This window comes from Sus scrofa, chromosome 17 (genome assembly GCF_000003025.6).
Source record: "Sus scrofa isolate TJ Tabasco breed Duroc chromosome 17, Sscrofa11.1, whole genome shotgun sequence".
Taxonomy (NCBI): domain Eukaryota; kingdom Metazoa; phylum Chordata; class Mammalia; order Artiodactyla; family Suidae; genus Sus; species Sus scrofa.
Window position 1 is genome coordinate 35956282 of NC_010459.5, and position 27508 is coordinate 35983789.

The 27508-nt window shown below is 46.2% G+C and overlaps 1 protein-coding gene across 3 annotated transcripts in view; it reads left to right on the forward strand.

Annotated features, from left to right (window-relative positions):
• Positions 1–6051, forward strand: part of KIF3B (kinesin family member 3B) — a 48119-nt gene extending 42068 nt beyond the window's left edge. For all 3 annotated transcript variants that reach the window (XM_021077424.1, XM_021077423.1, XM_021077425.1), the window contains 2 exons: positions 14–192; positions 1780–6051. In XM_021077424.1, coding sequence (XP_020933083.1) covers positions 14–192; positions 1780–1876 — 276 coding nt within the window. In that variant the 3' untranslated portion in view covers positions 1877–6051. The remainder of the gene's footprint in view (positions 1–13; positions 193–1779) is intronic.

Sequence of the window (27508 nt, forward strand, 5' to 3'; positions counted from 1 at the left end):
TCTGCTTCTGCAGGCAGAAAACATCATGCTGTTAGAGCTGGACATGCCCAGCCGGACCACCAGAGACTACGAGGGCCCTGCCATTGCCCCCAAAGTCCAGGCCGCCTTGGATGCGGCTCTGCAGGACGAAGATGAGATCCAAGTGGATGCGTCATCCTTTGAAAGCACTGCAAATAAGAAATCCAAGGCCAGGTGAGTGGCTTTGGTGACCTTTATTTGGACAGAACATGTTTGAACAAAGACAGATGAGGACAGGGGGTGGCAAAAGTGCTTTTTTATCATGGAACACTTTACAGAATGCACCAGAGGAGTTCCCTGGTGGCTCAGCAGGTTAAGCATCTGACGTTGTCACTGCTGTGGCATAGGTCCCATCCCTGGCCTGGAATCTTTGGCGTGCTACAGGTATGGCCAAACAAAACAAAATGCAGGCGTTCCCGTGGTAGCTCAGTGGTAGCAAAGCCAACAAGTATCCATAAGGACGCAGGTTTGATCCCTGCCCTTGGTCAGTGGGTTAAGGATCCTGTGTTACCGTGAGCCATGGTGTAGGTCACAGACACAGCTCAGATCTGGGATTGCTGTGGCTGTGGCTTAGGCCAGCAGCTGAAGCTCCGATTTGACCCCTAGCCTGGGAACTTCTTTATGTAGCAGGTGCAGCCCTGAAAAAAAAAAAACTTCTTAATAATTTCCTGTAAAAATATATAGATAAAGAAATGTAAATAATATCATCATCCCCATTTTATAGATAAGAAAACTGAGACTTAGAGAATTTGAGAACATAGCCAGGTTCAAGGAAACCCAGCCATTAGGTGGCAGAGCCACTAGGTCTGTCTGAATCCGCAACCCAGGCTCTGAGGCCTCAGTTTAAGTAACCAAGTACTTAATTTGGTGCTAAATTAGAAATCCTAGGAGTTCCCGTCGTGGCGCAGTGGTTAACGAATCCAACTAGGAACCATGAGGTTGCGGGTTCAATCCCTGGCCTCACTCAGTTGGTTAAGGATCCGGCATTGCCCTGAGCTGTGGTGTAGGTCGCAGATATGGCTTGGATCCCACATTGCTGTGTCTGTGGTGTAGGCCTGCGGCTACAGCTCTGATTCGACCCCTAGCCTGGGAACCTCCATATGCCGCAGAAGTGGCCCTAGAAAAGGCAAAAAGACAAAAAAAAGAGAAAGAAATCCTACCTTATTAAATTCTGAATCAGAAGCGAAAAATAAAAAATGAAAGAAGTTCTACCTGCAAACTTGTATTTTTTACCAGTTTAGAGAAGGTAGTCAAGATTCGATTTTAATGAAAGAACAATTGCTGAGAATCCAAGTCCTTTTCCTGAGGTCTCACCCCTCCATTGGCAGGTCGTATCAGCCACATGCAGAGGGTTAGGCTGTGCCAGCCTGGTGGTTTTACAAGTGAAAGTCCACTGAGGCTAGGCTGAGATTTTTTTTTTTTTTTGCTTTTTAGGGTCACCTGCAGCATATGGAAATTCCCAGGCTAGGGGGCCCAGTCAGAGCTGCAGCTGCAGGCCTGTGTCACAGCCACAGCAACGCCAGATCTGAGCCACATCTGCCACCTACACCACAGCTCATGGCAATGCCAGATCCTTAACCCACTGAGCAAGGCCAGGGATCGAACCTGCATCCTCATGGATACTAGTCGGATTTGTTTCCGCTGCACCACGAAGAGAACTCCAAGGCTGAGATGCTAATGGCATTTGGCGGGGAGGGAGTCTGATCTGTGTTAGAGACCGAGATGGGACGTGCGATGTAAACTTGTGCTTGACTTTTGCAGGCCTAAAAGTGGAAGGAAGTCGGGATCCTCCTCCTCTTCCTCAGGAACCACTGCATCTCAGCTTTATCCACAGTCTCGGGGGCTGGTTCCAAAGTAAAGCCACTTCCTCCTCTCCCAGGGTGTAAACAGCCTTTGCCTTCTGAGAGAAGAGACAAACAAAACCCGCAGAGAGGACTTGAGCCCAAACTCAGAACCATTCCCCTGGGGAGAAGCGATGGCCTCTTTGCAGATTAACCAACTTAATCTGGCTGAAACGTGCCAGTCCTAATCTGGCACTCAGCTCCTCTGGGAAGCATCTCTTAATTAGCATCTCAGAAATGCATGGGTAAGGTGAAGCGCGATAGTTGAAGTGGAAAGCAAGAGAACGACCAGCAACCTTGCTTCCCTTCTCCCTTTCGCCTGCTCCTCCCGTCCCTTTCTTTGCCCTCCCATCCTCTCCCCTCTCCTCTTCCAGCCTGTTCTCTACACTGGGCTCCCTTCTTGTTGAACAGTGGGGCAGATCAGGAGTCACCTTAGCAGGACCAAGTCTTTGGAGCCTCAGATAAAATGACAGTGAGGTTGAAAAGCCCGAGAAGTTGAACAGGTGCTTGTTCTCATAGCTAGAAAGGAGAAATCTCATGTGGATCCGAGCCTCCGAGGGCACGGTCCATGCACCTCAGTAAGAAGTGGATCTGCCTTTGGGATCTGCCAAAGGAGCAAATGTTTTCCAAGGAAGCTACCAGTTTCTGCTCCAGAAGGATTTAATGTCAGCAGCAATAGAAATGCCATTCCCTTTGCCTCCGTGGAGAGTTTAGGGAAACAGCTTCTTTAAAACCTCAAAACCATGACCATCTTGTCAAAGACTTAAATCTGTAAGCTGATGCCATGTCCATATACGGTGTCACTTTACTCTTCATTTGTCACCGTCTTTTCCCACGCAGGCATGCTGTGAGCATCCCCGCCTGGGCCCATCTTCTGCCTCCAGAGCATGCTCTGCAGTGGGCCAGTTCTGTGGGAGAAGGGAGGCTGGCTCTGCCTTCTCTGATAGAACCAGAGCTGGGGGAGTGAGACATACAGTGGCACTTTTAACCCCCCTGCTCCGTATTTGCAGAGAGACCATGGGGTGACTAGGCAGGTGCAGAGATGGAGTCATGAGGCTCAGTGCGGTGGCAGGGGAAGACAGAGGGGTCCTGCCTGCCTTCAGCAGAAAACCCACCCAATCTTAGGCCTGTGGCTCCCCACAGGCAGAGCCCAAGGTGGTGGCGAGGCGTGGCTGTGCAGCCAAACAGGCTTAGAGGAGTGAGTTAGGAATTCCCGTTTACATATACTAGTTTGGTTTGTAAGTTTTAGTTCTCTGTATCATTGAAATTCAGAGCTTTGTTTTATGTTGGTCATTAGGTTAACGTTACTCGTTTTTTTTTCCCCCAAGAGAAGCTCATCAGTGTGTGTCGGTGTGCAAGCCTGAGATCTTTGAATGTGTTCATGTGTGTCTGAAAGAGAGAGAGAGACCAAGAACTTGCCTGACTTTAGAAATACACTAATGTGCAGGTGTTGCCTTTGTCTGTATTAAAGGCCCATTGAATGATTAATAACCAGGCTGGAAGCTCCCATGTGGGTGTCTGAGTCCACGAGCCAAGCCTGAGGGGACAGTATGAGTCCCCAGTCGGCCACACCAGCGCACCTTGCTGGCACGGTGCCTCGGGAAAGTGGCGACTCAGGTGGGCCTTGAGTTACACTTTAACTCAGCTGCTCAGTTCCCAGGGCACATTTCTGGATCGGAACCCATGGGAAAGAGGCGGTACCAAGTGCAATGTCTTAGTGTTCTACGGCTGGAGATCTGTCGTCTGGCAGCCCATCTCCTTTGTAGTAACCGTTCTTTCTGAACCCAGAGCCCTTTGCAGCAGTTCCCAGAGCATAACGGAGGCCTCCCTCATCTTTCTCGGGATCAAACCCTGCTTCTTTATTACTTCCTAAGAACTTAACTGTTTGAATAGGAGCCCACTGATGAGGTGGGAAGCCTAGGAGGTCACCTGCCAGTTACACCTTTCTCTTGCACCACATTTCCTCGAAGCTAGTCCAAATTTGGTAGACTGAACATACCCATCTTGCAAATCTGAGAGTTGAAAGCTCCAGGTAGCACTCTAGATGAATGCTGATGTCTCCAGGTGACTGTTCAGACCACGGGTGGTTGAGTGACCATAGAACTTTTCTACAAAGGCAAACAAAGAAAGCCAGGTGGACAGGCAGGGTTATGAAAACAGGCTTGCCTCATCCGTGGCCGTGTTCATCTGCTGATCTGTGAAATGAAGACGAACTCCTGGGTAGAAATGAAACTGTCCCTTGCCCCAAGCAGTCTCTGGTGCTTTTCTTCTCTCCAAATGGATCCGATGATACTTGGATAGAGAGTAAAATGTCTTGCTGCCACCAGAAAGCTGCTACCTTGGGCTCTGAATTGAGCCAAAGGTGTAGACCTACCCAGTCGACTGAAGGACCAGGTCTTCACGTCTGTAGTCATGCTAGAGTGCTCCCAGCCATCTGAAAGCCTTCGTGGGTGCAGCAGCTAATGAAGGCTGGAAGCAAGTCTGCCAGGATCTAAGAAACTCATCGGGGAGAAGGAGTTTAAGACGGTGCGTGCATGTAACCCTCTTCAGGCCCCCTTTTTTGCTCTGATTGGCAGGAATGTATCTGGCTTCAAATCTTAAAGTCACATGTCTCCCAGACCCCTGGATTCAGAACCCAAGGCCACAAACCATAGGCATGAAGCACTTTGTTAAGACAGTGACCCATCGTCGTTGGATTGTTCCCGTCAAATGCCTGCATGCTGCTTGAATTGCACCACCCACACCTCCGTGACCAAGGGCGTCAGAGAGTTCTGCAGCTCAGGCGTGGGCCACGCTCTGCTTCTCCTGTCTGACTCTTGTAAGTCCTCCGTCACTGAATGTAGAAGCGTTGCCAAGTTTCTGAGAAGTGTCGATTCCCTGTTAACCTGGGATATCAGTTCTGCCTCACATTTCCCACTTGAGGTCGAGGCTCACTGCGAACAACACCTGGGGCCATCTCAACACCATCAGTGGACAAAAATGGGGCTATTAATATACTCTCACAAAGCCATAATCAGAAAGCTCAGAGGGAACTGGATAAGAATAGTGGGCCTGGCTATTGTCTGTCACGCAAGGTTTTGTCTTGTACTGTTCGGAAATCTGCCACCCTCCTCCCCGCCCTTGTTTCTTGAATGAAATGCTTTTTGAGGTTATTTATGAAAGGAGTGATCCTGGGGCAGCTCGGAGGCTGTGGGCTTTATGGCTCCTTGGAGTTATAATCGATCTTGACCTTCTCTTTGGCTACCTTTAGACAAAGAATATGCCAATACTTGGGGCTCTAAGTTTTACAATTGATATTTATTTGTATCATCTCTTTGTCTAGGAATGTAAAAGTGATTCTAAGCTAAGATGTGTAATAAAAATCAATCAGATTTATTGTACCTACAAAAAGCTGTCCTCATAAATGACTAACGCTTTTAAAAATGACATGCCCATGGCTGACGTGCTGCCAATTTCTTCAAACATTTGAGTTTTTCAAGTGAAGGGAGGTGACAGTGGGAAATCAAGATTGAGTTGGAAAGTTGGCATTTAAAAAATATAGCAGGAGTTCCTGTCGTGGCGCAGCGGAAATGAATCCGACTAGGAACCGGAGGTTTGCGGGTTCAATCCTGGCCTCGCTCAGTGGGTTAAGGATCTGGTGTTGCCATGAACTGTGGTGTAGGTTGCAGACGCGGCTTGGATCCCGCATTGCTGTGGCTGTGGTGTAGGCCAGTGGCTGCGGCTCCAATTAGACCCCTAGCCTGGAAACCTCCATATGCCCCAAGTGCAGCCCTAAAAATGAAAAGAAATGAGTTCCCGTCTTGGCTCAGTGGTTAACGAATCTGACTGGGAACCATGAGGTTGCAGGTTGGATCCCTAGCCTTGCTCAGTGGGTTAAGAATCCAGCGTTGCCGTGAGCTGTGGTGTAGGTTGCAGACGCGGCTCAGATCCCGAGTTGCTGTGGCTCTGGCGTAGGCTGGTGGCTACAGCTCCGATTGGACCCCTAGCCTGGGAACCTCCATATGCTGTGGCAGCGGCCCTGGAAAAGGCAAAAAGACAAAAAAAGAAAAAAAAAAAAAAAAAAAGAAAAAAAAAGTTGAAAGTCCTTTTCTAGATGCTAGGTGTATGGAGATGAAAGAGAGATGATCTGAACTCTCAAAGAATCAGTGGGAACCTCCATATGCTGCAGGTGCAGCCCTAAAAAACAAAAAGAAAAAAGAAATAAAAATAAAAAATATAGCAACAAAGTCAAGGGACATGAAATGAAAGGGTAACAAAAGAGTGCTTCTCATGTTTTTCCATGGAGGTTCCTGAGAGGTGTGGGCAATAGGCATGACATTTTGTTTAATTTCTGGGTTTTGTTTAAGTTTCTTTAAGTTTATTACATATAATACTTTAAGATATGTATCTTTTTGGAAGTTCCCTTGTGGTGCAGCTGGTTCAGGATCTAGTGTTGCTCTGTAGCTGTGGCGCAGGTCGCAGCTGTTTGATCTCTGGCTTGGGAACTTCCACATGCTGCAAGTGTGGCCAAAAAAAAAAAAAAAAAAAAAACTATCTTTTTTCAACACACACACACAAAAAAGAGAGGTTCCTGTTGTGACACAGCAGCAACAAATCTGACTTGTATCCATAAGGATGCAGGTTTGATCCCTGGCCTTATTCTGTGGGTCGAGGATCCGGCATTGCCGTGAGCTGTGGTATAGGTGGCAGGTGTGGCTTGAATCTGGTGTTGCTGTGTGTGGCATAGGCCAGCAGCTGTACCTCCGATTCCACCCCTAGCCTGGGACCCTCCATATGCCACGGGTGCGGCCCTAAAAAGACAAAAAAAAAAAAAAAAAAAACCCAGAAATGGGCCGCTCATTTCATTGGTCATGTGGTTTCTCGTATGCTCAGGCCTACTGGAGTGTATCTCTGGGGGCGGTCATGTACTCTCTTGGAAAAGCAGGGACTGAGTAGAAGGAGCTCAGACCCTGGACTCCAAGCTGGGTTTGAATTCTGGTTGTGCTTCTGCTTACCAGCTGTGTGACTGTGAGGAATTTAGTATACTTCTCTGATCCTTGGGGTCCTTGTTTGTAAAAATGGAGCCGTAACCCCTACCTTGCAGGACCACTGTGAAAGATGAGCATTGCATTTAAAGCAACAAGCACATGAGTATGTGGACCAGAGCAGACGTTTAAACATGTAGTTATTGCTGTAACAGGGCCCTGTGTGCAGAGGACACCATGAACAATTTGTATCCCAAGAAACTAGAAGCTAGTACTATGTGTATTATATTTAGGAAATCCTAGGCCTCTGTAGGAAAGCTGCTAATCACTTAAGAAATATAGGTTGAGGACTTCCTCTTGTGGCTCAGTGGGTTCAGAGCCCAACATAGTGTCCGTGAGGATGTGGGTTCAATCCCTGGCCTTGCTCAGTAGGTTAAGGATCCGGTGTTGCCACAAGCTGCGGTGTAGGTCGACAGTGTGGCTCAGATCTGGTGTTTGCTCAATTTGACCCCTACCCTGGAAACTTGCATATGCTGCAGGTGTGGTCCTTAAAAAAAAAAAAAAAGAAATACAGGGAGTTCCCGTTGTAGTGCAGCAGAAACAAATCAGACTAGTATCCATGAGGATGGGGACTCGATCCCTGGCCTCGCTTGGTGGGTGTTGCCGTGAGCTATGGTGTAGGTTGCAGACGTGACTCGGATCCCATGTTGCTGGGTCTGTGATGTAGGCCAGCAGCTGTAGCTCCGACTTGACCCTTAGCCTGGGAACTTCTATATGCCACAAGTGCAGCCCTAAAAAGAAAAAAAAAAAAAAAAGAAAGAAATACAGATTGGGTACCTACTATGTGCCACACTGTTCTGGGCAAGTAAATAAGGGAAGGGCTGAAGAAATGGCATTTGCAATGAGATCTAGAGGACAAGGAGTTATCTGGGCAAGAAAGGCAGGGAATTTGTGAGAGAGGGAGCAGCATTTGTGTTAACAGAATTTCACAGGAAGTTATCTGCAGTCCTTTTTTACCCTCACTAGGGGGAAGCATGGAGAACTATTATACAAAAGACTACAGTGAAGGACTTTAAAAAATATATAGGAGTTCCCATCATGGCTCATTGGAAACGAATCCGACTAGGAACTATGAGGTTGCAGGTTCGATCCCTAGCCTCTCTCAGTGGGTTAAGGATCCAGCATTGCCATGAGCTGTGGTATAGGTTGTAGACGTGGCTCAGATCCAGCATTGCTGTGGCTGTGGTGTAGGCCAGCAGCTGTAGCTCCAATTTGATCCCTAGCCTCGGAACTTCCACATGCCATGGGTGCGGCCCTGAAAAGACAAAAAGACTATCTATACATGTACTGTATATATATACTGGAGTTCCCATTGTGGTGCAGTGGAAATGAATCCAACATGAGGTTGCAGGTTTGATCCCTGGCCTTACTCAGTGGGTTAAGGATGCCCTCAAGCTATGCATAATGTCATTATACCCCCCCAAAAAGAGTTAAAAACTGTAAGTTAGCTTAGCGAACATAATTATTGGTTTCGAATAGTTCAAAACTCATCGACCGGAAGGCAAGTGTTCAAATATGATTTGAAGAATTATGAGTGTGTTCTTGAAAGTAATAGAATTCTGAGTGGGTCAGGGCTAAACATCAGGGGAGGTACAGGGCAGGGCAGCCGGGCAACTTGGAAATTCCTGCTGACTCACCAAGTTGTCTTCTCATCTTCTCAACTGTTAAAAAAAAAAAAAAAAAAAAATCAAGGGAGTTCCCGTCGTGACGCAGTGGTTAACGAATCCGACTAGGAACCATGAGGTTGCGGGTTCGATCCCTGCCCTTGCTCAGTGGGTTAAAGGATCTGGCGTTGCCGTGAGCTGTGGTGTAGGTCGCAGATGCGGCTCGGATCCCGCATTGCTGTGACTCTGGCGTAGGCCAATGGCGACGGCTCCGATTAGATCCCTAGCCTGGGAACCTCTATATGCCGTGGGAATGGCCCAAGAAATGGCAAAAAGACAAAAAAATAAAAAAATAAAAAAATCAAGAGACTACTCAAACCTGTGTGATACAGTAAGAAACAGAGTTTGTCCCCCCAAATCTTCTACCACCCTTGAAATTTCCTGAGTGATGGGTATCTTTTAGTATTCCTAACAAGCCCCTTTCAGCCGTACCTGAGCTTATGCTAGTAAAGTGACCCATGGACAGCTTCAGTTTGGAGGCTGGCTGCCACAGGAACCGATCCTGTGTTTAGTGTTGGAACTTTCTTTCTTTTTTTTTTTTTTTTTTGTCTTTTTGTCTTTTTGCCATTTCTTGGGCCACTCCTGTGGCATATGGATGTTCCCAGGCTAGGAGTCGAATCAGAGCCATAGCCGCCCGCCTATGCCAGAGCCACAGCAACATGGGATCTGAGCCGTGTCTGCAAACCTACACCACAGCTCACGGCCATGCTGGATCCTTAACCCACTGAGCAAGGCCAGGGATCGAACCTGCAACCTCATGGTTCCTAGTCGTTAACCACTGCGCCACAACGGGAACTCCAGTGTTGGAAATCTCTGCACCCTTCCTGACTTCCAGGCAGGGGAGGAACTGGAGATTGAGTTAATCATCAATAGGCAATGATTCCATCAATCATGCCAGCCTAATGGAGTCTCCAAAAAGCCCCTAAATGACCAGGGTTTGGAGGGTTTGGAGCGCTTTCAGGCTGGTGAACACATTGAGGCACTGTGGGCAGGGAGAGCCTAGAGAGGGCAACGAGGCTCCGAGCTCCTCCCCTGACCTTGCACTGGTGCCCTTCTTCCATTTGGGTGTTCTTGAGTGCCATCCTTTGTTGAAAATCAGTGATTGTAACCAAAGTGCTTTCCTAAGTTCTGTGAACCTTTCATTCTAGTACTTATTGACCCTGAACAGAGGGTCATGGAAACCCGCGGAGAGTTATAGCTGCTGGTCAGAGGTATAAGTGGCGACCTTGGACTTCAGCATCTGAAACAGGGGCAGTCTTACGGGACAGGGCTCTTAACTATTGGGAATTAATGTCAGTATTGAATTGAATTGTAGGACACCCAGTTGTGTCTGGAGAATCAGAGAATTTGTTGCTGGGGTGGAGGGAAAAAAAACAACGTATGTTTCATTGTCAGAAGTATTGTGAATAGAAACAGTTGACCTTGGACACTGTTTTGAACTCCACACTGATCGTTTGTCTCAGGGTGCATGATTTTGGCAGGCCCTCTTGTGCTAGAGTTGCCATCTGATTGAAGTTTACCCTGAGAATCTGGTCTCCAAGGACCATGCGGTGGTCACATCTGCCAACTGGGTTGTCAGCGGCATTTATCAAGGCCGTAACTGTAGCTCTCACAGCTGCTTCTGTTTCATCCTCTGCTTCTATCACCAGTCTGTGGTTAACCGTCCCCGGGTGCTTCAGTTAGGCGAGCCAACTGGGGACTAGCTTTGAGGGGGAACAGGCAGAGTGAGAGGTGGCTCACTCGCCTGTCTGGGGACAGCACAGCCCACAGAAACTTGCCGAACGCTTACTGTGTGCCAGGTGCCTTGCTCTGCACTGGGGACAGAGAGGTGACATGTACTCCAGCCCTTCTGCAGAGGGGAGAGACAGCCAGGGATGGTAATTCAAGAGTGTTGGAACCTCTGGGGAGGCCAGCCTCCTCTCTGCACAGCGCTCTTCCAGGTTCCTTTCGGTTTTTTTGTTTGTTTGTTTGTTTTTAGGGCCACACTGACAGCAAATGGAAGTTCCCAGGCTAGGGGTCAAATAGGAGCTATGGCTACTGGCCTAAGCCACAGCCACAGCAACGCAGGGTCCGAGCCACTTCTGCGACCTACTCCACAGCTCATGGCAACACTGGATCCTTAATCCATTGGCTGAGGCCAGGGATTGAACCTGCATCCTCTTCATGGATACCACTTGGGTTTGTAACCCACGGAGCCACAAGGAGAACTCCCCTTTTGGTTCTGAGTTACGCCAAGCGCTTTCATGTCCTGACACTGTCACATGAGCTGTGTCTTCTTTTTGGAACTTTCTTTGCATGGGATTCATCTTTCAGATACCAGTTTAATGTCATCTCTTCCAAGACGCCCTCCTCAACCATCCATTCTGGTTTCCCCCATCTCCACCTGGCCATGCGGTGTCTCTCACTAAACGTGTTTCCTTCATAGCCCTTTCCCCAATGTGCAGCGAATGTATTTCTTTGGTCCCCCTCCCTCCCACCAGGCAGTAAGTTCCCCAAGAGCGTGTCCTGTTGTTTGCTCTTTTTTTTTTTTTTTTTTTTTTTTGTCTTTTTTTTTTGCTATTTCTTGGGCCGCTCCCGCGGCATATGGAGGTTCCCAGGCTAGGGCTCTAATCGGAGCTGTAGCTGCCAGCCTATGCCAGAGCCACAGCAACGCGGGATCCGAGCCGTGTCTGCGACCTACACCACAGCTCACGGCAACGCCGGATCGTTAACCCACTGAGCAAGGGCAGGGACCGAACCCGCAACCTCATGGTTCCTAGTCGGATTCGTTAACCACTGCGCCACGACGGGAACTCCATCCTGTTGTTTTTTCTAAGGGTGACCCTCAGGTGGATGGTTGGGTCAGTGCTGACACCTGCAGCTCCGAACAGAGTGTTTTCTGTCAGAGGAAGGAGCCCTAGGACTTTGCAGAGGAGGAGCAATTTCACCCACTTGGGAGGAGGAAGGGACTTGCCCGACAAAGGCCACAATAATGAACTGAGCACATGGGGAGCGCCTTGGGGAACCCCAAGCCTGGAGTGATGGCAGTGGAGAATGAGAAGGGTCTTGACTCCACAGCACAGCCTTCTTGGGTGTTTTTGTGTGCGTAGGGGGAGTGAAGGCCAGCCTTATTTACACTCAAGCATTTTCTCCTTAAGCCAGCCTCTCATGCTGCTACTCCTCTGAGATAACAGAAAGCATTTCACTAAGTGCTGCTCTGAGTTTGCCTGCCGCTCACACAGGTTTTCTGGCCTCACTTGGCAAATTCCATTCTGCAAGGAGATCTCCGTGGCACGATTCAGAACCCAAGGAATTCCAAGGGGCTTGAACATGACCTCAGGTCTTGGTTCCCTAGGAATGGGGCTGAGGTGTTTTTCAGTGTAGTAGAATGGAAGGTCATTCCTTCGTGATGTTAGGAACAGACAAATTAAACTTCTGCCATCGATTTTGAAATGTATCTTCCTTGGCCAGGGAACAAAAGACAGACATGGCGCTGTTGACGATAGTGTGCTAGATGTCGTGGGCTCCCACTCAGGGCCCGCCCTCCCGAAGCTCCCAGTCTGGTAGGGAGTTAGCGTCTTTCATAAATATGTACAATTCAGGGTGATCAGTGGTTCGGATATGGCCCTGACAGGGTGCAGTGAAGCGGGGATGCAGTGGGGGTGTGTGCAGATTTCAGAGAGGGGTGTGTTGAACTCAGTGACCAGTCTCTCTGTTAAGTTGTCCCAGGGGCAGTGAGAGGAACCAGGATGTTGGCCTCAGATCCATTTTTTCATTGTTTTGACTATAAGACCTGGACATTGTTCCAGTCCTAGGGATCCAGGATGAAGCACCTGCTCCCAGAGTGGCACGTTCTAGCGAGTGCTTAACGAAGAAGTGTGGGCTGTCATGTGGTCAGAGGTGCCCTCAAAGAAAACAAGGCAGGTCGGAGGTTAGAGAATGATGAGCTGGGGGCGATGGCTGGGTTAGGCTGAGAGGTTGGCCAGGGCTCCTCTGCAGCAGCTCCCCTGGAGCAGAGCCCTGAGTGAAATTAGGGCACAAGCGTGTGGGTGTCTGGTACCCAGAGGAAGAGTGTTCCCGGGAGAGGGAACCACAGTGCCCAGGTCCGGTGAAGGGGAGTGTGTTTGGGGACAGCAAGGTGGCAAGTGTGGCAAGTGGGCACTGAGGTTGGACAGGTGGCTGAGGGCCAGCTTAGAATGGTAAGCGAATTTTATTTTTGGACCATCGGAGGCTTTTAAGCAAAAGAGGGAAATCTGACAGGAATGCTTTAAAAAGGATCCCTCTGGCTGCTCTCTGGGAGCAGAGGGAGCAAGGGGAGAGGAGAGAGACTGCTTTGAAGGGCTGCAGGGACTCGGAGGAGAGGTGTGGCTGTGGGGGTGCAAGTGAGCCCAGAGAAGCGGTAACGTGCCTAAGGATATGTGTTGATGCTGATAATTGCATGTGCTTCGAAGTGAGAGAAAAAGAAGAGGCAACAGCAGCTCCAAAGTTTTTGATCTGAAGCCAGTGGAAATTCCCCCTCTGCCACTTCCTTCCATGTGCCCTCCCCCTTTTAAGATACACAGCTTTATTAAGATAAATTCACATACCATGCTCTTCACCCATTAAAGTGTATTATTCAGTGGTTTTTAGTATTTTCACGGAGTTGTGCAGTCATCACCACTATCGATTTTAAAACATTTTCATCACCCCTAAAAGTACCCATTAACTGCCACTCCCTGTTTCCTCCCAACCACACAGCCCTAGGCAACCACCCGTCTACTTTCTGTCTCATCTGTCTGGTGCTTTTAGGGTCTCAGAATTTCGGTTTCCTCATCCGTAACTTCACAGGGTGATTGTGAGGTTTAAAAGAGAATATGAGGGAGTTCCTGTTGTGGCTCAGCAGTTAATAACAAACTGGACTAGTAACCATGAGGACGGAGGTTCAATCCCTGGCCTTGCTTTGTGGGTTAAGGATCCAGCGTTGCTGTGAGCTGTGGTGTAGGTCACAGATGTGGCTCAGGTCCCTCATTGCTGTGGCTGTGGTGTAGCCCAGCAGCTGCATCTCCAATTTGACCTCTAGCTTGCGAACTTCCATATGCCACAGGTATGGCCCTAAAAAGAGAGAATACGAAAAGAAAATAAGAGAGCATGCCTACCAGGAGGCCAAGCACAGTAGTCTTGGCCTTAGTAAGTGTCCTGAAAATCCCAGCCCTCCCCGTCTGCTCTGGTTCCTGGTTCACTGTCTTATGGAAGCAACAGGGGCAGTGGTGAAGTGTGTGGGTGCCAGACCCAGATTGCTGGATTGTGAGTTCTGAACTCCTCAGTGACTAATTGTATGATTATTGCAAAGTTGTTTGTTTTTTTTTTTTTTTTAATCTCCCTGGGGCCTCACATTCCTCAACTGCCAGAAAGGGATCATAGCAAGTACTTCCCCAGTTGCTCTGAGTCAAAATGTGTGAAGTGGAGTTCCCATCATGGCTCAGCGGACGGGATCTCACTAGCATCCGTGAGGTTGCAGGTTCGATCCCTGGTCTCGTTCAGTGGGTTAAGGATCCAGCATTGCCATGAGCTATGCTGTAGGTTGCAGATGCGGCTGGAATCCCAAGTTGCTCTGGCTGTGGTATAGACCAGCAGCTTCAGCTCCGATTCCATCTTTAGCCTGGGAACCTCCATATGCCACGGGTGAGGCCCTAAAAAGACAAAAAAAAAAAAAAAAAAAAGTGAAGCGCTGGATCAGTGCCTGGTCTGTAGCAAGTGCTCAGTGAGTGGTCTGTGTTGTGGTTCTGTTATCACTATTAGTCAATTAAGGAGCAGGCAGGTGACAGCTCCCAATGTCAAGGCCAGAAATGGACATTTTTGAATCCAGGCAAATGCATGGGTGAGGGAGGGAGAGAGACCATGGATTTATTTTCCATCTTGCCCTCTGGTTGGATCTCTGCCTTTTGAAAAGTCACTTGTCCCCTCCAAGCCTCAGGCTGCTCATCTGTAAAGTGGGGGCAGAAATCCTCCTCACCTTGTGGTGCTCTGTGGAGGATTCAGGAACCTGTGCAGTACGAAGCACGGTGTTGAACACAGCAGGGAAAAAACCCTACCCCCCCTAGAGCTTGGATGGAGCTAGTGGAGAGAGAGAGTAAAGAATAATCATAAAAGCCATAATGATCATAATAAAAATACATGAATAGGAAAGCAGATAAAGCACATGGCACCTGGCATGTGGTAAGCATTCAGTCAATGGTAGCTCTTGTGATTTTTTTTTTTTTAATTTTTTAAGGAGTTCCCATCATGGCTCAGTGGTTAACGAATTTGACTAGGAACCATGAGGTTGCAGGTTTGATCCCCGGCCTCGCTCAGTGGGTTAAAGATCCAGCGTTGCCGTGAGCTGTGGTGTAGGTCGCAGATATGGCTCGGATCTGGCCTTGCTGTGGCTGTGGTGTAGGCTAGCGGCTATAGCTCTGATTAGACCCCTAGCCTGGGAACCTCCATGTGCCATGAGTGTGGCCCTGGAAAAGACAGAAAAGACAATACATAAATAAATAATAAAAATTTTTAAAAATTTTTTGTCTTTTTAGGGCTGTACCCCATGGCATGTGGAGGTTCCTAGGCTAGGGGTCTAATCAGAGCTGCAGCTGCCAGCCTACACCACAGCCACAGCAACACCAGATCCTAGCCACATCTGTGAACTACAGCACAGCTCACGGCAATGCCGGATCCTTAACCACTGAGCGAGGCCAGGGATCGAACCTGCGTCCTCATGGATACTGGTCATGTTCATTTCCTCTGAGCAACAACACGAACTCTGCTCTTGTGATTCTTATATGAAAGCAGTTTGTAAAGCTGGACAGCACGGTATGGAGGTAGGTCTCCAGGTGACTGTGCCAGCACGTTGCCTTCATCTAAGCCTACCCTCATCTCTGCTCAATTAAATTTCCCTCAGCCTTCAAGGACCCTTTTGTGTCGCCTGGTTGAAATCGCTGCCTCTCGTGGTAGAGCTTTCTTTTTTCCTCCCTTCAGCTGGCATTTACTGAATGCCACTTTGGACCAGTCCTGCTACTGGAGTCTGGAGCTTTTAAGCTGAACAGCCCAGGATGGATGTGGTCTGGAGCGTGAACAGAGGGAGCCCAGGGCACTCTGGGCCAGACAGTTATGAGCCAGACTGTGTAGGAGCCTGGCTGCCTTGGTTTTAGTCTGCAAGGGGAGACCCCAAGGCTTCTGAGCTCAGTGATAAAATTAGCAGATAAACTAAGACCTCACAACATTCTTGTTTAAATACTATGTGGTAAAAGTAAACATTTGCATTGCATTTAGATGCATAATCTATATTTAAGCGTTACCATCTAACCAAAGAGCTACAAGATAGAAATGTAAAGACATGTAGAGGAACAAAGATCTCAGGGCAAATAATATCTCAGGGTGAAGACAGTATTTTGCCAGAGTTGCAGTGGATGTGGCAAAATGGAACAGGGAGGTTTTGGAGCTGGATAAACCTGGGTTAGCTTTTATTACCCGAAGGAAGCTATTGCTCCTTGGTGAGAGTTAATACCCACCCTGCTGCTCTCAGAGTTGCTGCAAGGATGAAAGAAAACATCCATCAAGTGCCTGGCACTTCATAGGCACACAATAAGAGGTGTGTATTACCAAATATTAATAGCAGTATTAATTATTAGTAAAAATGCAGCCTTATGGAAAGAGCTCGTGGGTCAGCCAGACCTGTGTTCAAATCCTGAGACTCCCGTTGCAAGTTGCTTAACCTTTCCAAGCCTTAGATTGTCTCCTATAAAATGAATGAATAATACCCTCTTTGTAGGTTGACATATGCTGATATATGATGGATGTGACAATACAAAGTACCTAGGTTGTATGACAGGTGTTAAGTGCTGTTTTCACATTGAAATACAGCAAGCTTTATTGAATATTCTCATTATAAAAATTATATATTCTGATGGCCAAACATATGCAGAAAGAAACAGTTAAAGAAGTAATGACATATCACTGAGAATTCCATTTCCTATAGCTCCTGGCCAATTTTAGCTATCTCTTTATGCAAACTCTTTTAGTTTGGCCACATAATATACATGAGTTTATAGTACATACCTGTCCTGTTTTCACTCCATAATATGGAGATATGTCCAGTTAATAAATATAGATTTATCTTACATTTTTGAGTGGCTTCCTAGTAATCTTATTTTATGGAATACCAGAATTTATTTAACATTATAGATGGTGTTTGAAGTCATTTCCAGATTATTTTCTGTTTTATACAATACTGTATTAAGCAACCTTCTACACAGGTCATTGCTCACTTGTGTATTTTCCTTCCTGGGATAAATGAATTACTGCATCAAAGGGTCTTCCCATTATAATTTTGTTCTTTGGTAAACTGCCTCCCAAAATGTCTATATGAATTTGTACTCCCACCAGCTGTGCATAAGTTGTGCCCGTTTCCCTATATTCTTGCTAACATTAGGTTCTGCCAATCTTTTTAATCTTTGCTGGTCTGACCCATTGAAAAATAATATCTCAATTTTGTTTCTATCTGTATTTCCGAGACTACTAATGAGGTCGAAAATATTTTTGAGTATTTATTTCCATTTGTGATTCTTCTTTTGTCAACTGCCTGTTTAGGCCATTGTTATTGGATCAATTTTCTAATCAGGTGTTTCGTATTAATGTTTTTTTCCTCTTTTGGCTGCACCTTCGGCATGTGGGAAGTTCCTGGGCCAGGGATGGAACCTGTTCCAAAGCAGTGACCTAAGCCGCTGCAGTGAAATCAGCAGATCCTTAACCCACTGCTTCCCAAGGGGGTGCCTCCTATTGACTTTTTTTTTTTTTTTTTGTCTTTTGTCTTTTTGTTGTTGTTGTTGTTGCTATCTCTTGGTTCTTGGGCCGCTCCCGCGGCATATGGAGGTTCCCAGGCTAGGGGTTGAATCGGAGCTGTAGCCACCGGCCTACGCCAGAGCCACAGCAACACAGGATCCGAGTTGTGTCTGCAACCTACACCACAGCTCACGGCAACGCCGGATCGTTAACCCACTGAGCAAGGGCAGGGACCGAACCCGAAACCTCATGGTTCCTAGTCGGATTCGTTAACCACTGCGCCACGACGGGAACTCCTTTTTTTTTTTTTTTTTTTCCTATTGACTTTTAAGAACTCTCTGTTTATTAGGAATCTTAACTCTTCATCAGATATGTGACAGATATTTTCCTCCACTTCATTGATGGTCTTTAACCTTTGGTATTTTATTGCCACACATGAATTTTTCATTGTATGTAGTCAAATCTTTGTGTGTGTGTGTGGGTGTGTGTCTTTAGGGCCACACCTGAGGCATATGTAGGTTCCCAGGCTAGGGGTTGATTTGGAGCTATAGTTGATGGCCTACACTACAGCTACAGCAACGCCAGATCCATGCTGCATCTGAGACCTGTGCCACAGCTGGTGGCAACACCGGGTTATTAACCTACTGAGCAAGACCAGGGATTGAACCTGCATCCTCATGGACACAATGTCAGGTTCTTAACCCACTAAGCCACATTAGGAACTCCTATGTAGTCAAATCTTGACTTGATTTTTCTTGATGCATTTTTTTTTAAACGTATAACATGCATAGAAAGACTTTCAGTTCCAGGATGATAAAAATATTCACTTGCTTTCTCTTCCAGTGCTTTTATTTTATTTTATTTTATTTTAATTTTTTAATGTTTTGCTTTTTAGAGCCACATGTGTAGCATATGGAGGTTCCCCAGGCTAGGGGTCTAATTGGAGCTGTAGCTGCCAGCCTACGCCAGAGGCACAGCAACAGTGGATCCGAGCCATGTCTGCAACCTACACCACAGCTCACAGCAGTGCCGGATCCTTAACCCACTGAGCGAGGCCAGGGATTGAACCCGCTACCTCATGCTTCCTAGTCGGATTCCTTTCCGATGCGCCACGATGGGAACTCCCACTTCCAGTGCTTTTATTGTTTCTTTTATCACATATACATCTTTGATCTGAGAGATGGAATTTAGATTTAAGGAGAGAAGTAGCGCTCCAACTTAATTTTTCTTCAAATGGCTACCCAGTTGGTCCTGTTCTGTTTATTGACTTCCACCTTTTCTCTACCAATATGAAATGTTACCTTTAGGATGCGTTCCAATTCCGTGTATACTTGGCTCTATTTCTATACTCTGGTTTAATAGGTCTGTCAGTTCCTTTGTCAGGTTGGACTGTTTTATTTGGTGTGGCTACCTAATGCATTTTAATATCTGGTAGAACAAGTCCCAACTCATTTTAATCTTCGAACTTTTCTTGGCAGTAGGGCAGAGTGGTTAAATTCGGCCAAGTTTGGGTTCATTCAACCAGCCTGAGCTTTAACCCCAGGTCAGCTAGCTGTGTAATCATGGGCAAGTTATTTTTTTCTCTCTGAACCTCTGCTTCCTTATCCGTCTAAAGTTAATAATTCTCTTGTGGCGCAGTGGATTAAGGATCCACTGTTGTCAGTGTGGCTCCTTGGGCCACTGCTGTGGTGTGAGTTTGACCACTGGCACAGGATCTTCTGCATGCCTTGGGCATGGCCAAAAAATAAATAAATAATATTTTTAAAAAATAAAGTTAATAGTAACAGTATCTACCTTAACGATGTTTTTGTGAAGAAATGAAATAGTGCATGGCAAGTCCTTGGCCAGGGTCTGGTACATGGTAAGTGGTCAGTAAATGTTCGGTCTTTTTAATTTTTTAATTTTTTATTTTTGGTCTTTTTATCTTTTCTAGGGTACACCCATGGCATATGGATGTTTCCAGGCCAGGGGTCTAATCTGAGCTGTAGTTGCCAGCCTACACCACAGCCACAGCAATGCAGGATCCGAGCTGCTTCTGCGACCTACACCACAGCTCTTGGCAACGCCAGATCCTTAACCCACTGATCGAGGCCAGGGATCGAACTCGCATCCTCACAGATGCTAGTCGGGTTCGCTAACCACTGAGCCACAACGGGAACTCTGTGTTCAGTCTTTTCACTGTGAAAACTGTGTATCTATTTTTTCCACTTGAATTTTAGGATCACTTTGACAATAAAATCTCACTGGAATCTTAACTGGGATGGCATTTATTTGATAGGATAATTTTGAGATAATGAGTATCCACATGTTATAGGGTCTTCCAGCCTGAGGCAAGCTGTGCTCTTTATTGGTCCAAGACTTCACGTTCCTTGGCAGAGCCTATAGTTTTCTTCACAGAAGATGTATGATTTTATGTTAATTTTATTTCCAGACAGTGTAAGTTTTGTTTCATTTTGTTTTTGTGAATGTGAATTTCTTAGTACATAAGAAAGTTATTCGTTTTTAAAAATCGAGATATAATTGACATAAAACATTATATTAGTTTCAGGTGTGAAAATAATGATTCTGTATTTGTTTATATTGTAAAATGGTCGCCACAGTAAGTCTAGTTAATATCGATCACCACATGGAGTTGCACATTTCTTTTCTTGTGATGAGAACTTTTAAGATCCATTCTCTTAGCAATGTTAAAATATGCAATACAGTATTATTAACTATTGTCGCATGCTGTATATTACATCCCAAGGACTTACTTTATAACTGGAAGTTTGTACCTTTTGAGCACTTTTACCCATTTTGTCCACCCCCCACCCCCACCCCTGGCAACCACCACTCTGTTCTCTTTATCTAGTCACTTGTTTTTAAATGTTTATTTTGCACCTAAAGTAGCTGTAATTGTTGATTTGGGAAATAATCTCTCCCCTACATAGTATCAGCTTTTATTTTTTTTATTTTTTTGTCTTTTTAGGGCTACACCCACGGTATATGGAGGTTTCCAGGCTAGGGGTTGAATCAGAGCTACAGCTGCCACCTACACCACAGCCACAGCCACAGCATGCAGGATTCGAGCCGCATCTGTGACCTACACCACAGCTCATGGCAACGCTGGATCCTTAACCCACTGAGTGAGGCCAAGGATGGAACTTGCATCCTCATGGATGCTAGTCAGATTTGTTTCCGCTAAGCCACGACGGGAACTCCAGTATCAGCTTTTAGACGTCCGAGTCTCTCAGCTCCAGGAGCACCCTAGGTTTCTATTGCTAGGGCACCTACCACATTGGCTTGAAATCCATCTAGATAATGCAGGAACTGTGTCTTATTGGGCTGTTAGTCTCCAGGGTTCAGCGGAAAGCTGGTATCAGGATAAACTTATCAATGCCAACCAAAGAAGGTGCCCAATGCTGCATTTACTGTTTTCTGGGATAGAAGAACCTCTCTTCTAGGACAGACGGCAGGACAGCAAATAGGCCTGCAGTCCCTGAGGTCCTCTGGCTGACCCTGAGGAAGTCATCATTAATGTCAAGAGTGGATATTTTTCCTCATCGCATTTTGCAGGAGGCTTTGGGTGCTGTGGGAGTGCAAAGGACTCGGTGAGTATAGGGCAGCAGGGCAACTCTTGCTGAAGAAATATTCAAGGAGGAGTCCAGGATGACTCTGCACCCATCTTGCTCCCCATCCACTACAGACCAGTGTTATCACCCGTCCTGCGTGAATGAATCTGTTCAGCAAACAGAGCATCTGCTCTGTGTCAGGCCCTGGGCTGTTGGGTTTTGGGCCACAGGGTTGGGTAAGAGCCAGTATCTGAGCTCAAAGCAGAGCTCTGTTGATTCCTGGTTGTTATAGAAGGCAATTAGAACTCCTCAGCATGGGGATCTACCTCCTATCCTTCCCACATGCCCCCTACTAGGTCCCAGCCCACCTTTCCGACCTTGCCTCCTCCTCCCCCACTGGACTGCTGTCCCTCCCCAGCTGAACACCCTTGCACTTTCACACACACGTGGAGGTTGCCATCCCATCCTCTCATCATACTCACTTCTACCTAGAATTCCCTGGAGCCACTCTTTCTTTCAAGAACAGGAGTATCACCACCTCTGTGAAGTCCCTCCTCCTAGAGAGTTTGTTAGTGCATCCTCTTTTTTTTTTTTTTTTTTTTTTTTTTTGTCTTTTTGCCATTTCTTGGGCTGCTCCCGTGGCATATGGAGGTTCCCAGGCTAGGGGTCGAATCAGAGCTGTAGCCACCGCCCTACGCCAAAGCCACAGCAACGAGGGATCCGAGCCGCATCTGCGACCTACACCATAGCTCACGGCAACGCCGGATCATTAACCCACTGAACAAGGGCAGGGATCGAAACCGCAACCTCATGGTTCCTAGTCAGATTCGTTAACCACTGCGCCATGACGGGAACTCCTTTTTTTGCTTTTTTTAAGGGCCACACCTGCTGCATATGGAAGTTCCCAGACTAGGGGTTGAATGAGAGCTACAGCTGCTGGCCTACGCCACAGCCATAGCAACGCAGGATCCAAGCCATGTCTGGGACCTACACCACAGCTCATGGCAACGCCGGATCCTTAACCCACTGAGTGAGGCCAGAGGTCAAACCCGCATCCTCATGGATATTATTCGGATTTATTTCCGCAGCACCACAGCAGGAACTCCCATTACTACATCTTTGTCCAAAATTGATGACAGGTCTTAAGAATGTACCTAGTTATTTGTTTCCATGTCTATTATCCCATTAGAGCAGGGAACCCTCAGAGTCAGTAACCTTGACTTTGTCTCTGCAGTAGGAACTAACACACAATGGGTCGCTTAGGAATTGCAGTCAAAACAGGATTAAAGAAATTCACCTTCTATAATTAAAGAGATAGAGTACATGGGAAGAGAAAAGATAGGATTTCTTAGCTTAGAACAGGGGTTCTGAGCCTAGGGCTCCAGGGAGGCAAAAGAGCAAGTGACAAAAGAGTGTGAGCTGTGTACAAAGTTGGGTTACTTGGGTTTCAATCCTGGCTCTGGCATACAGTAGCTCCACGAATTGGGACAAGTGGCTTTATTTTTCTGAGCCTTTGAGGAAAAGGGGGAGTACTACAGTTACTGCTCTTACTATATTGACTTCAGGGGGTCTGGGCACACCCTGAAATGCTACAGAGAATTTTGTATAAATAAGTTTTTCTGGAAAGAAGGTCCCTTGATTTTTAGTAGATTTCACCAAACATACAAAGCAAGCACAAGGGAGGCACTGTATTCCTTGTCTATCGCCGTGTAACAGGTTACCTCAGAACTTAGTGACTTAAACCAATGAATATTATCTCACACCGTTCCTGTGTGTCAGGAATCCAGGAGCTGCCTATTCAGGTGATTCTGGCTCTGGATCTTTCATGAGGTAGAACTCACAGATGTTGGCCAGGGCTGAAGTCATCTGAAAGCTTGCCTGAGGCCATGTGCTGTGTAGAGGTCACCTCTCCATATGGGGGCTTGAGTGTCTTCATGACATGGTGCCTGGCTTCCCCTAGAGCCTGTGACCTAAGAGAACAAAGCAGAGAAGCTGCAATGTCTTTTAGGATCGAGCCCCAGAAGCCAGACACAGTCATTTCCAAACTATCCTGTTGGTTTTAGAGTTCAGCCTATTCAAAGTGGGAGGGACTAAAAAGAGTGTGCATGTTGGGGCTGGGAATCACTGAGGGCCATTTTGGAGCTGGGCTCCCACAGGGCCCTAGAAAGAATCTGTGATGAGTTTTGACTTTTAAGTCTTGACTCTAACAACAACTAATTGTATGCTCTTGGGAATGTTCCTTTGCTTGACTGGCCCTGCCAGTTTTCTCACTTAGCTCACTTGGTAGTTGAGATACTCGAGAGTTAAGGCCTGTGAAAGCCATTTATCTAAGCCCTCAACTTCACCTTCAGTTCTTAGTAATCATTAAAGAGGAAGAAATACCATTTGGGGTAGTGTGTAAGTTAATGCTTTCAGTGTAAAATATTGAAAATGAAGAAACAACCCATCTACCAATCTCATCATCTTAGCTCCACCACTCTTAGAATTTTGGTGTTAAAATACACTTTAAAGTTTCTTGGAGTTCCCTTAGTGGCTCAGCTGTTAACAAAGCCGACTAGGATCCATGAGAACATGGGTTTGTTTGATCCCTGGCCTCACTCAGTGGGTTAAGGATCTGGCGTTGCCGTGAGCTGTGGTACAGGTTGCAGGCTCAGCTTGGATCCTACATTGCTGTGGCTGTGGTGTAGCCCGGCAGCCGTAGCTCCAATTTGACCCCTAGCTTGGGAACTTCCATATGCCACAAGTATAGCCCAAAATAAAATAAAATAAAGCAAAAAAAAAAAAGTTTCTTTTCCTTCTTCACAGAGAAAAGATAGAGGAAATGGCTTAAATTGAGATCACAAAGATGTATGGTCGATCTCTTTGGCATTAATAGATTGAAAACTGGGATGGGCTCCTTAGTGGGGTCCTGAAATCTCCACCAGAAAACCTTAAAGAATCAGGCAGAAGGCTGTAATTATCTGCAATTTCGGTAAAAACTAGCTCAGGTTATCCTTTAAGACCATTTGGGGGGGCTCCCCACAAACCTTTATAAGTAAAATAAAAAGAATTCATTATTATTATTACTGCTAAGAATAAAAAAATCTTATTTTTTCATCAAACTCACATAAGTATGAGTGGCACATACTCATTCTAGAAGATTTGGAAACTAGACAAGCGTAAAGAAGTGAAAAACATCTGCCACCTTAATCTAAATGCTCCATTTTGTGGTTTAAATGAAAAATAATTTTTTTCAATGAGAAAAAAATGTAATACTTTGTAGGGAAAAAAAGCCACTCTCCAGAAGTAAATATTATTAACATTTTGGTGGAGTAAAATGGGATTTAAACAACTTTTTCAGCTTCATGGGAGACCGAAAAAGAGGAATGGAGTTATAAAATGGTGAATGGCAGGTAAGCCGAGTTAGGGCTGTCCATCACATGGGCAGATCCTGTTTACAGGGAGGTCATCAAGTCTTGATACTTAGCATCTTTACAACTCATATAGATGTGTTTGGGTGAATCCTATACCTAAGTTTACAATTTGTGCAGACAGGTTCCAAATACTGTTTAGGGCCATTCGACAGGAAAAGAGTTCTTCAGATTTTTGTCTGATAAAATCATTATTGAATAAGGTCATTTGTTCCATAGATTGAACACCTACCATGTGCCAGATGTTGGCAGTGTGATGATAACCCTAAGAAGATGCTAACAAGAGCACAGATACTAAGCCAAAAATCATACAAAGAAATGAAATGTGGGAGGGACTGAGAGAGTGCACATTTGTAAAGGATCATCTGCTAAGCTGCAAGTTCAGCAAATGTCTCATTTCATCATCTGAGAACTGAGGGAGGTAAGTTGACCTCTCTGAACCTCCACTTTGACTGAAAACGGGGGGAGTTCCTGTCCCGGCTCAGCGGTTAATGAACCCAACTAATATCCATGAGGATGCAGGTTCAATCTCTGGCCTCGTTCAGTGGATTAAGTATCCAACGTTGCTGTGAGCTGTGGTGTAGGTTGCAGACGTGATCAGATCTCGAGATGCTGTGGCTGTGGCACAGGCCAGCAGCTGCAGCTCCAACTCAACCCCTAGCCTGGGAACCTCCATATGCTGTGGGTGTGGCCCTAAAAAGACAAAGGAAAAAAAAAAAAAAAGAAAAAGAAAGAAAAGAGAGAAAGAAAGAAAACAGGGACAGAGTCACTGGGAGAAAATGTTCATCAGTGTGGCAAACTCTGTTCTAGGGCTTGATTCACCGAAGTATAAAAATGAGCACTTTTTACACTTCAGACTCTAAACCTTCTTAGTGGCAAAGAGAGCTGGCCTTCAGCAGTCCACTGAGTTCAAGGTGCTTTACAAAGATCCCATTTAATCCCAATCCCACCCTTTGAGTTAATGTACCCCATCATCCAAATGATGGCTCTGAGTCAATGAGAAGTATTATAACTTGACCAAGACCAGATAGCTGCAGAATGACTCTGAGAAGATTCAAACTAGGCCTTCGAAGTCCAAAATCAGTGGCAACACAATATCTCATGGTGAGGTTCCAGGGGTATGTGTGTCCTTTTGGCAATGCTTGGGTCTGTTGGTGGTGTGTTTGTTATTCAGATTCTCCAGGAAGAATTCATTCAGTGTCTTTGCTCCTAACTGTGCAGCTTGAAAACAGTGACTCATCCCCAAACAGGGCAGGGTTGGATATCATTTGTTTATCTTATACTGTCCTGTGGCACCTGTGTTGACTTCAAATAAACTTTGTAATAAAAGCACCATGATAAAAACAGAAAACACATACCAAAAGAAAAAAAAGAGTATCAGTTTGTTTTGGGGGCTTTTCACAGAGGATATATCCATCAGTCTCATTAACTTAAAAACAAAAGTGACAGCTATTTTTTAATGACTACATTGACTTTAATGACTAAAGCCAATTTTCTAACACACATCTTTTTTCTTTTTTTTTTTTCCTTGGCCATGCCTGTGGCATGTGGAAGTTCCTGGGCCAGGGACTGAACCCATGCCACAGCAGCAACTCAAGCTGCCGCAGTGGCAATGCTAGATCCTTAACCCGCTGCGCCACAAGGGAACTCCTAACACACATCTGTATAGTCCTCTGCATGTACTCTCTTCACCCCTAGTTATGATGCTGCCATTAGAATCTGTTTGATTCTGTGGGGGCAGAGACCTTAAAACATTCACATCTGGATTCTCCCCAACTGAGAGCCAGGCAGTTTTGGCTGAAAAAATTAAGTCAAGGCATTTCCACCGTGCCTGCATTAGCTTTCTTTTGCTACTATAAAAAGTTACCAGATTGAGTGGCTTAAAACAGCACTATATCTCACACTGTGGGCCAAAAGTCTGGACTGTGTGGCTCAGCAGTTTCTCTGATAAGGCTAGAATCAAGGTGTTAGCAGGAATGGACTCCTCTGCAGACACTGGGGTGGGAATGGGGAGAACCTGCTTCTGAGCTCATTCAGGTTGTGAAAACTCAGTCTCATGAGGCTAGAGGATTAAGGTCCCATTACTTGCCCACAGGGCTTGTTTTCAGCTTCTAAAGGCTGCCTACATTCCCTGGCTCATGGCCCCTTCAGCAACAGTGGTTTGAGTTCCTCTCAAGCTTCAAATCTGATTTCTTTTCCTGCCTCTTCTCTCCAAAGCAACTCTGCAGCCTCCCTCTTCTGCTTTTTAAGAGCCCATCCAGATAATCCAGAATGATCTATTTAATGCTCCTTAATTCCACCTCAGTGTTCCTTTTTGCCAGGAAATGTAACACATTCACAGTTTCTAGGGACCAGGGCATAGTTTTCTTTTCTTTCGGTAGGGAGGGAGAGGCCAAGGAGGCCACTATTCTGCCAATCACGGTGCATGTATTAACATGTAAATTTTTTGGCGCAGCTGGTTAAAGATATGGCATTGTCACTGCTGTAGCTGGGATAGCTGCTGTGGTGTGAGTTCGATTCCTGGCCTGGGAACTTCCCCATTCTGTGGGTGTGGCCAAAAAAACCAAAAAACATAAATTTTATTTTATTTATTTTATTTTGTCTTTTTAGGGCCACACCCACGGCACATGGAAGTTCCCAGGCTAGGGGTCCAATTGGAGCCACCTCTGCTACCTACACCACAGCTTGTGGCAATGCCGTATCCTTAACCCACTGAGCAAGGCCAGGGATCAAACCCATATCTTCATGGATACTAATCGGGTTTGTTACCAGTGAACCACTATGTGGACTGCAAAAAAATGTAAGTTTTAGAGTGAATCTCCTCTACTCCTTGGAGGTCAGAGGAGGATGAAGCTACTCAAGAAGAAAACATTTTGAATCAAGCCAAATGACTTGTCAAAGGTTACTGTGGCAGCTGCAGATTAAACAACAATAACCAACATTAAAAGAAATCAGGTCAGGAGTTCCCGTTGTGGCACAGTGGCTAACGAATCCGACTAGGAACCATGAGGTTGTGGGGTTCGATCCCTGGCCTTGCTCAGTGGGTTAACGATCCAGCGTTGCCATGAGCTGTGGTGTAGGTTGCAGACACGGCTCGGATCCCAATTTGCTGTGGCTCTGGTGTAGGGCGGTGGCTACAGCTCCAATTCGACCCCTAGCCTGGGAACCTCCATATGCCGCGGGAAGTGACCCTCGAAAAGACAAAAAAAAAAAAAAAAAAAAAAAAAA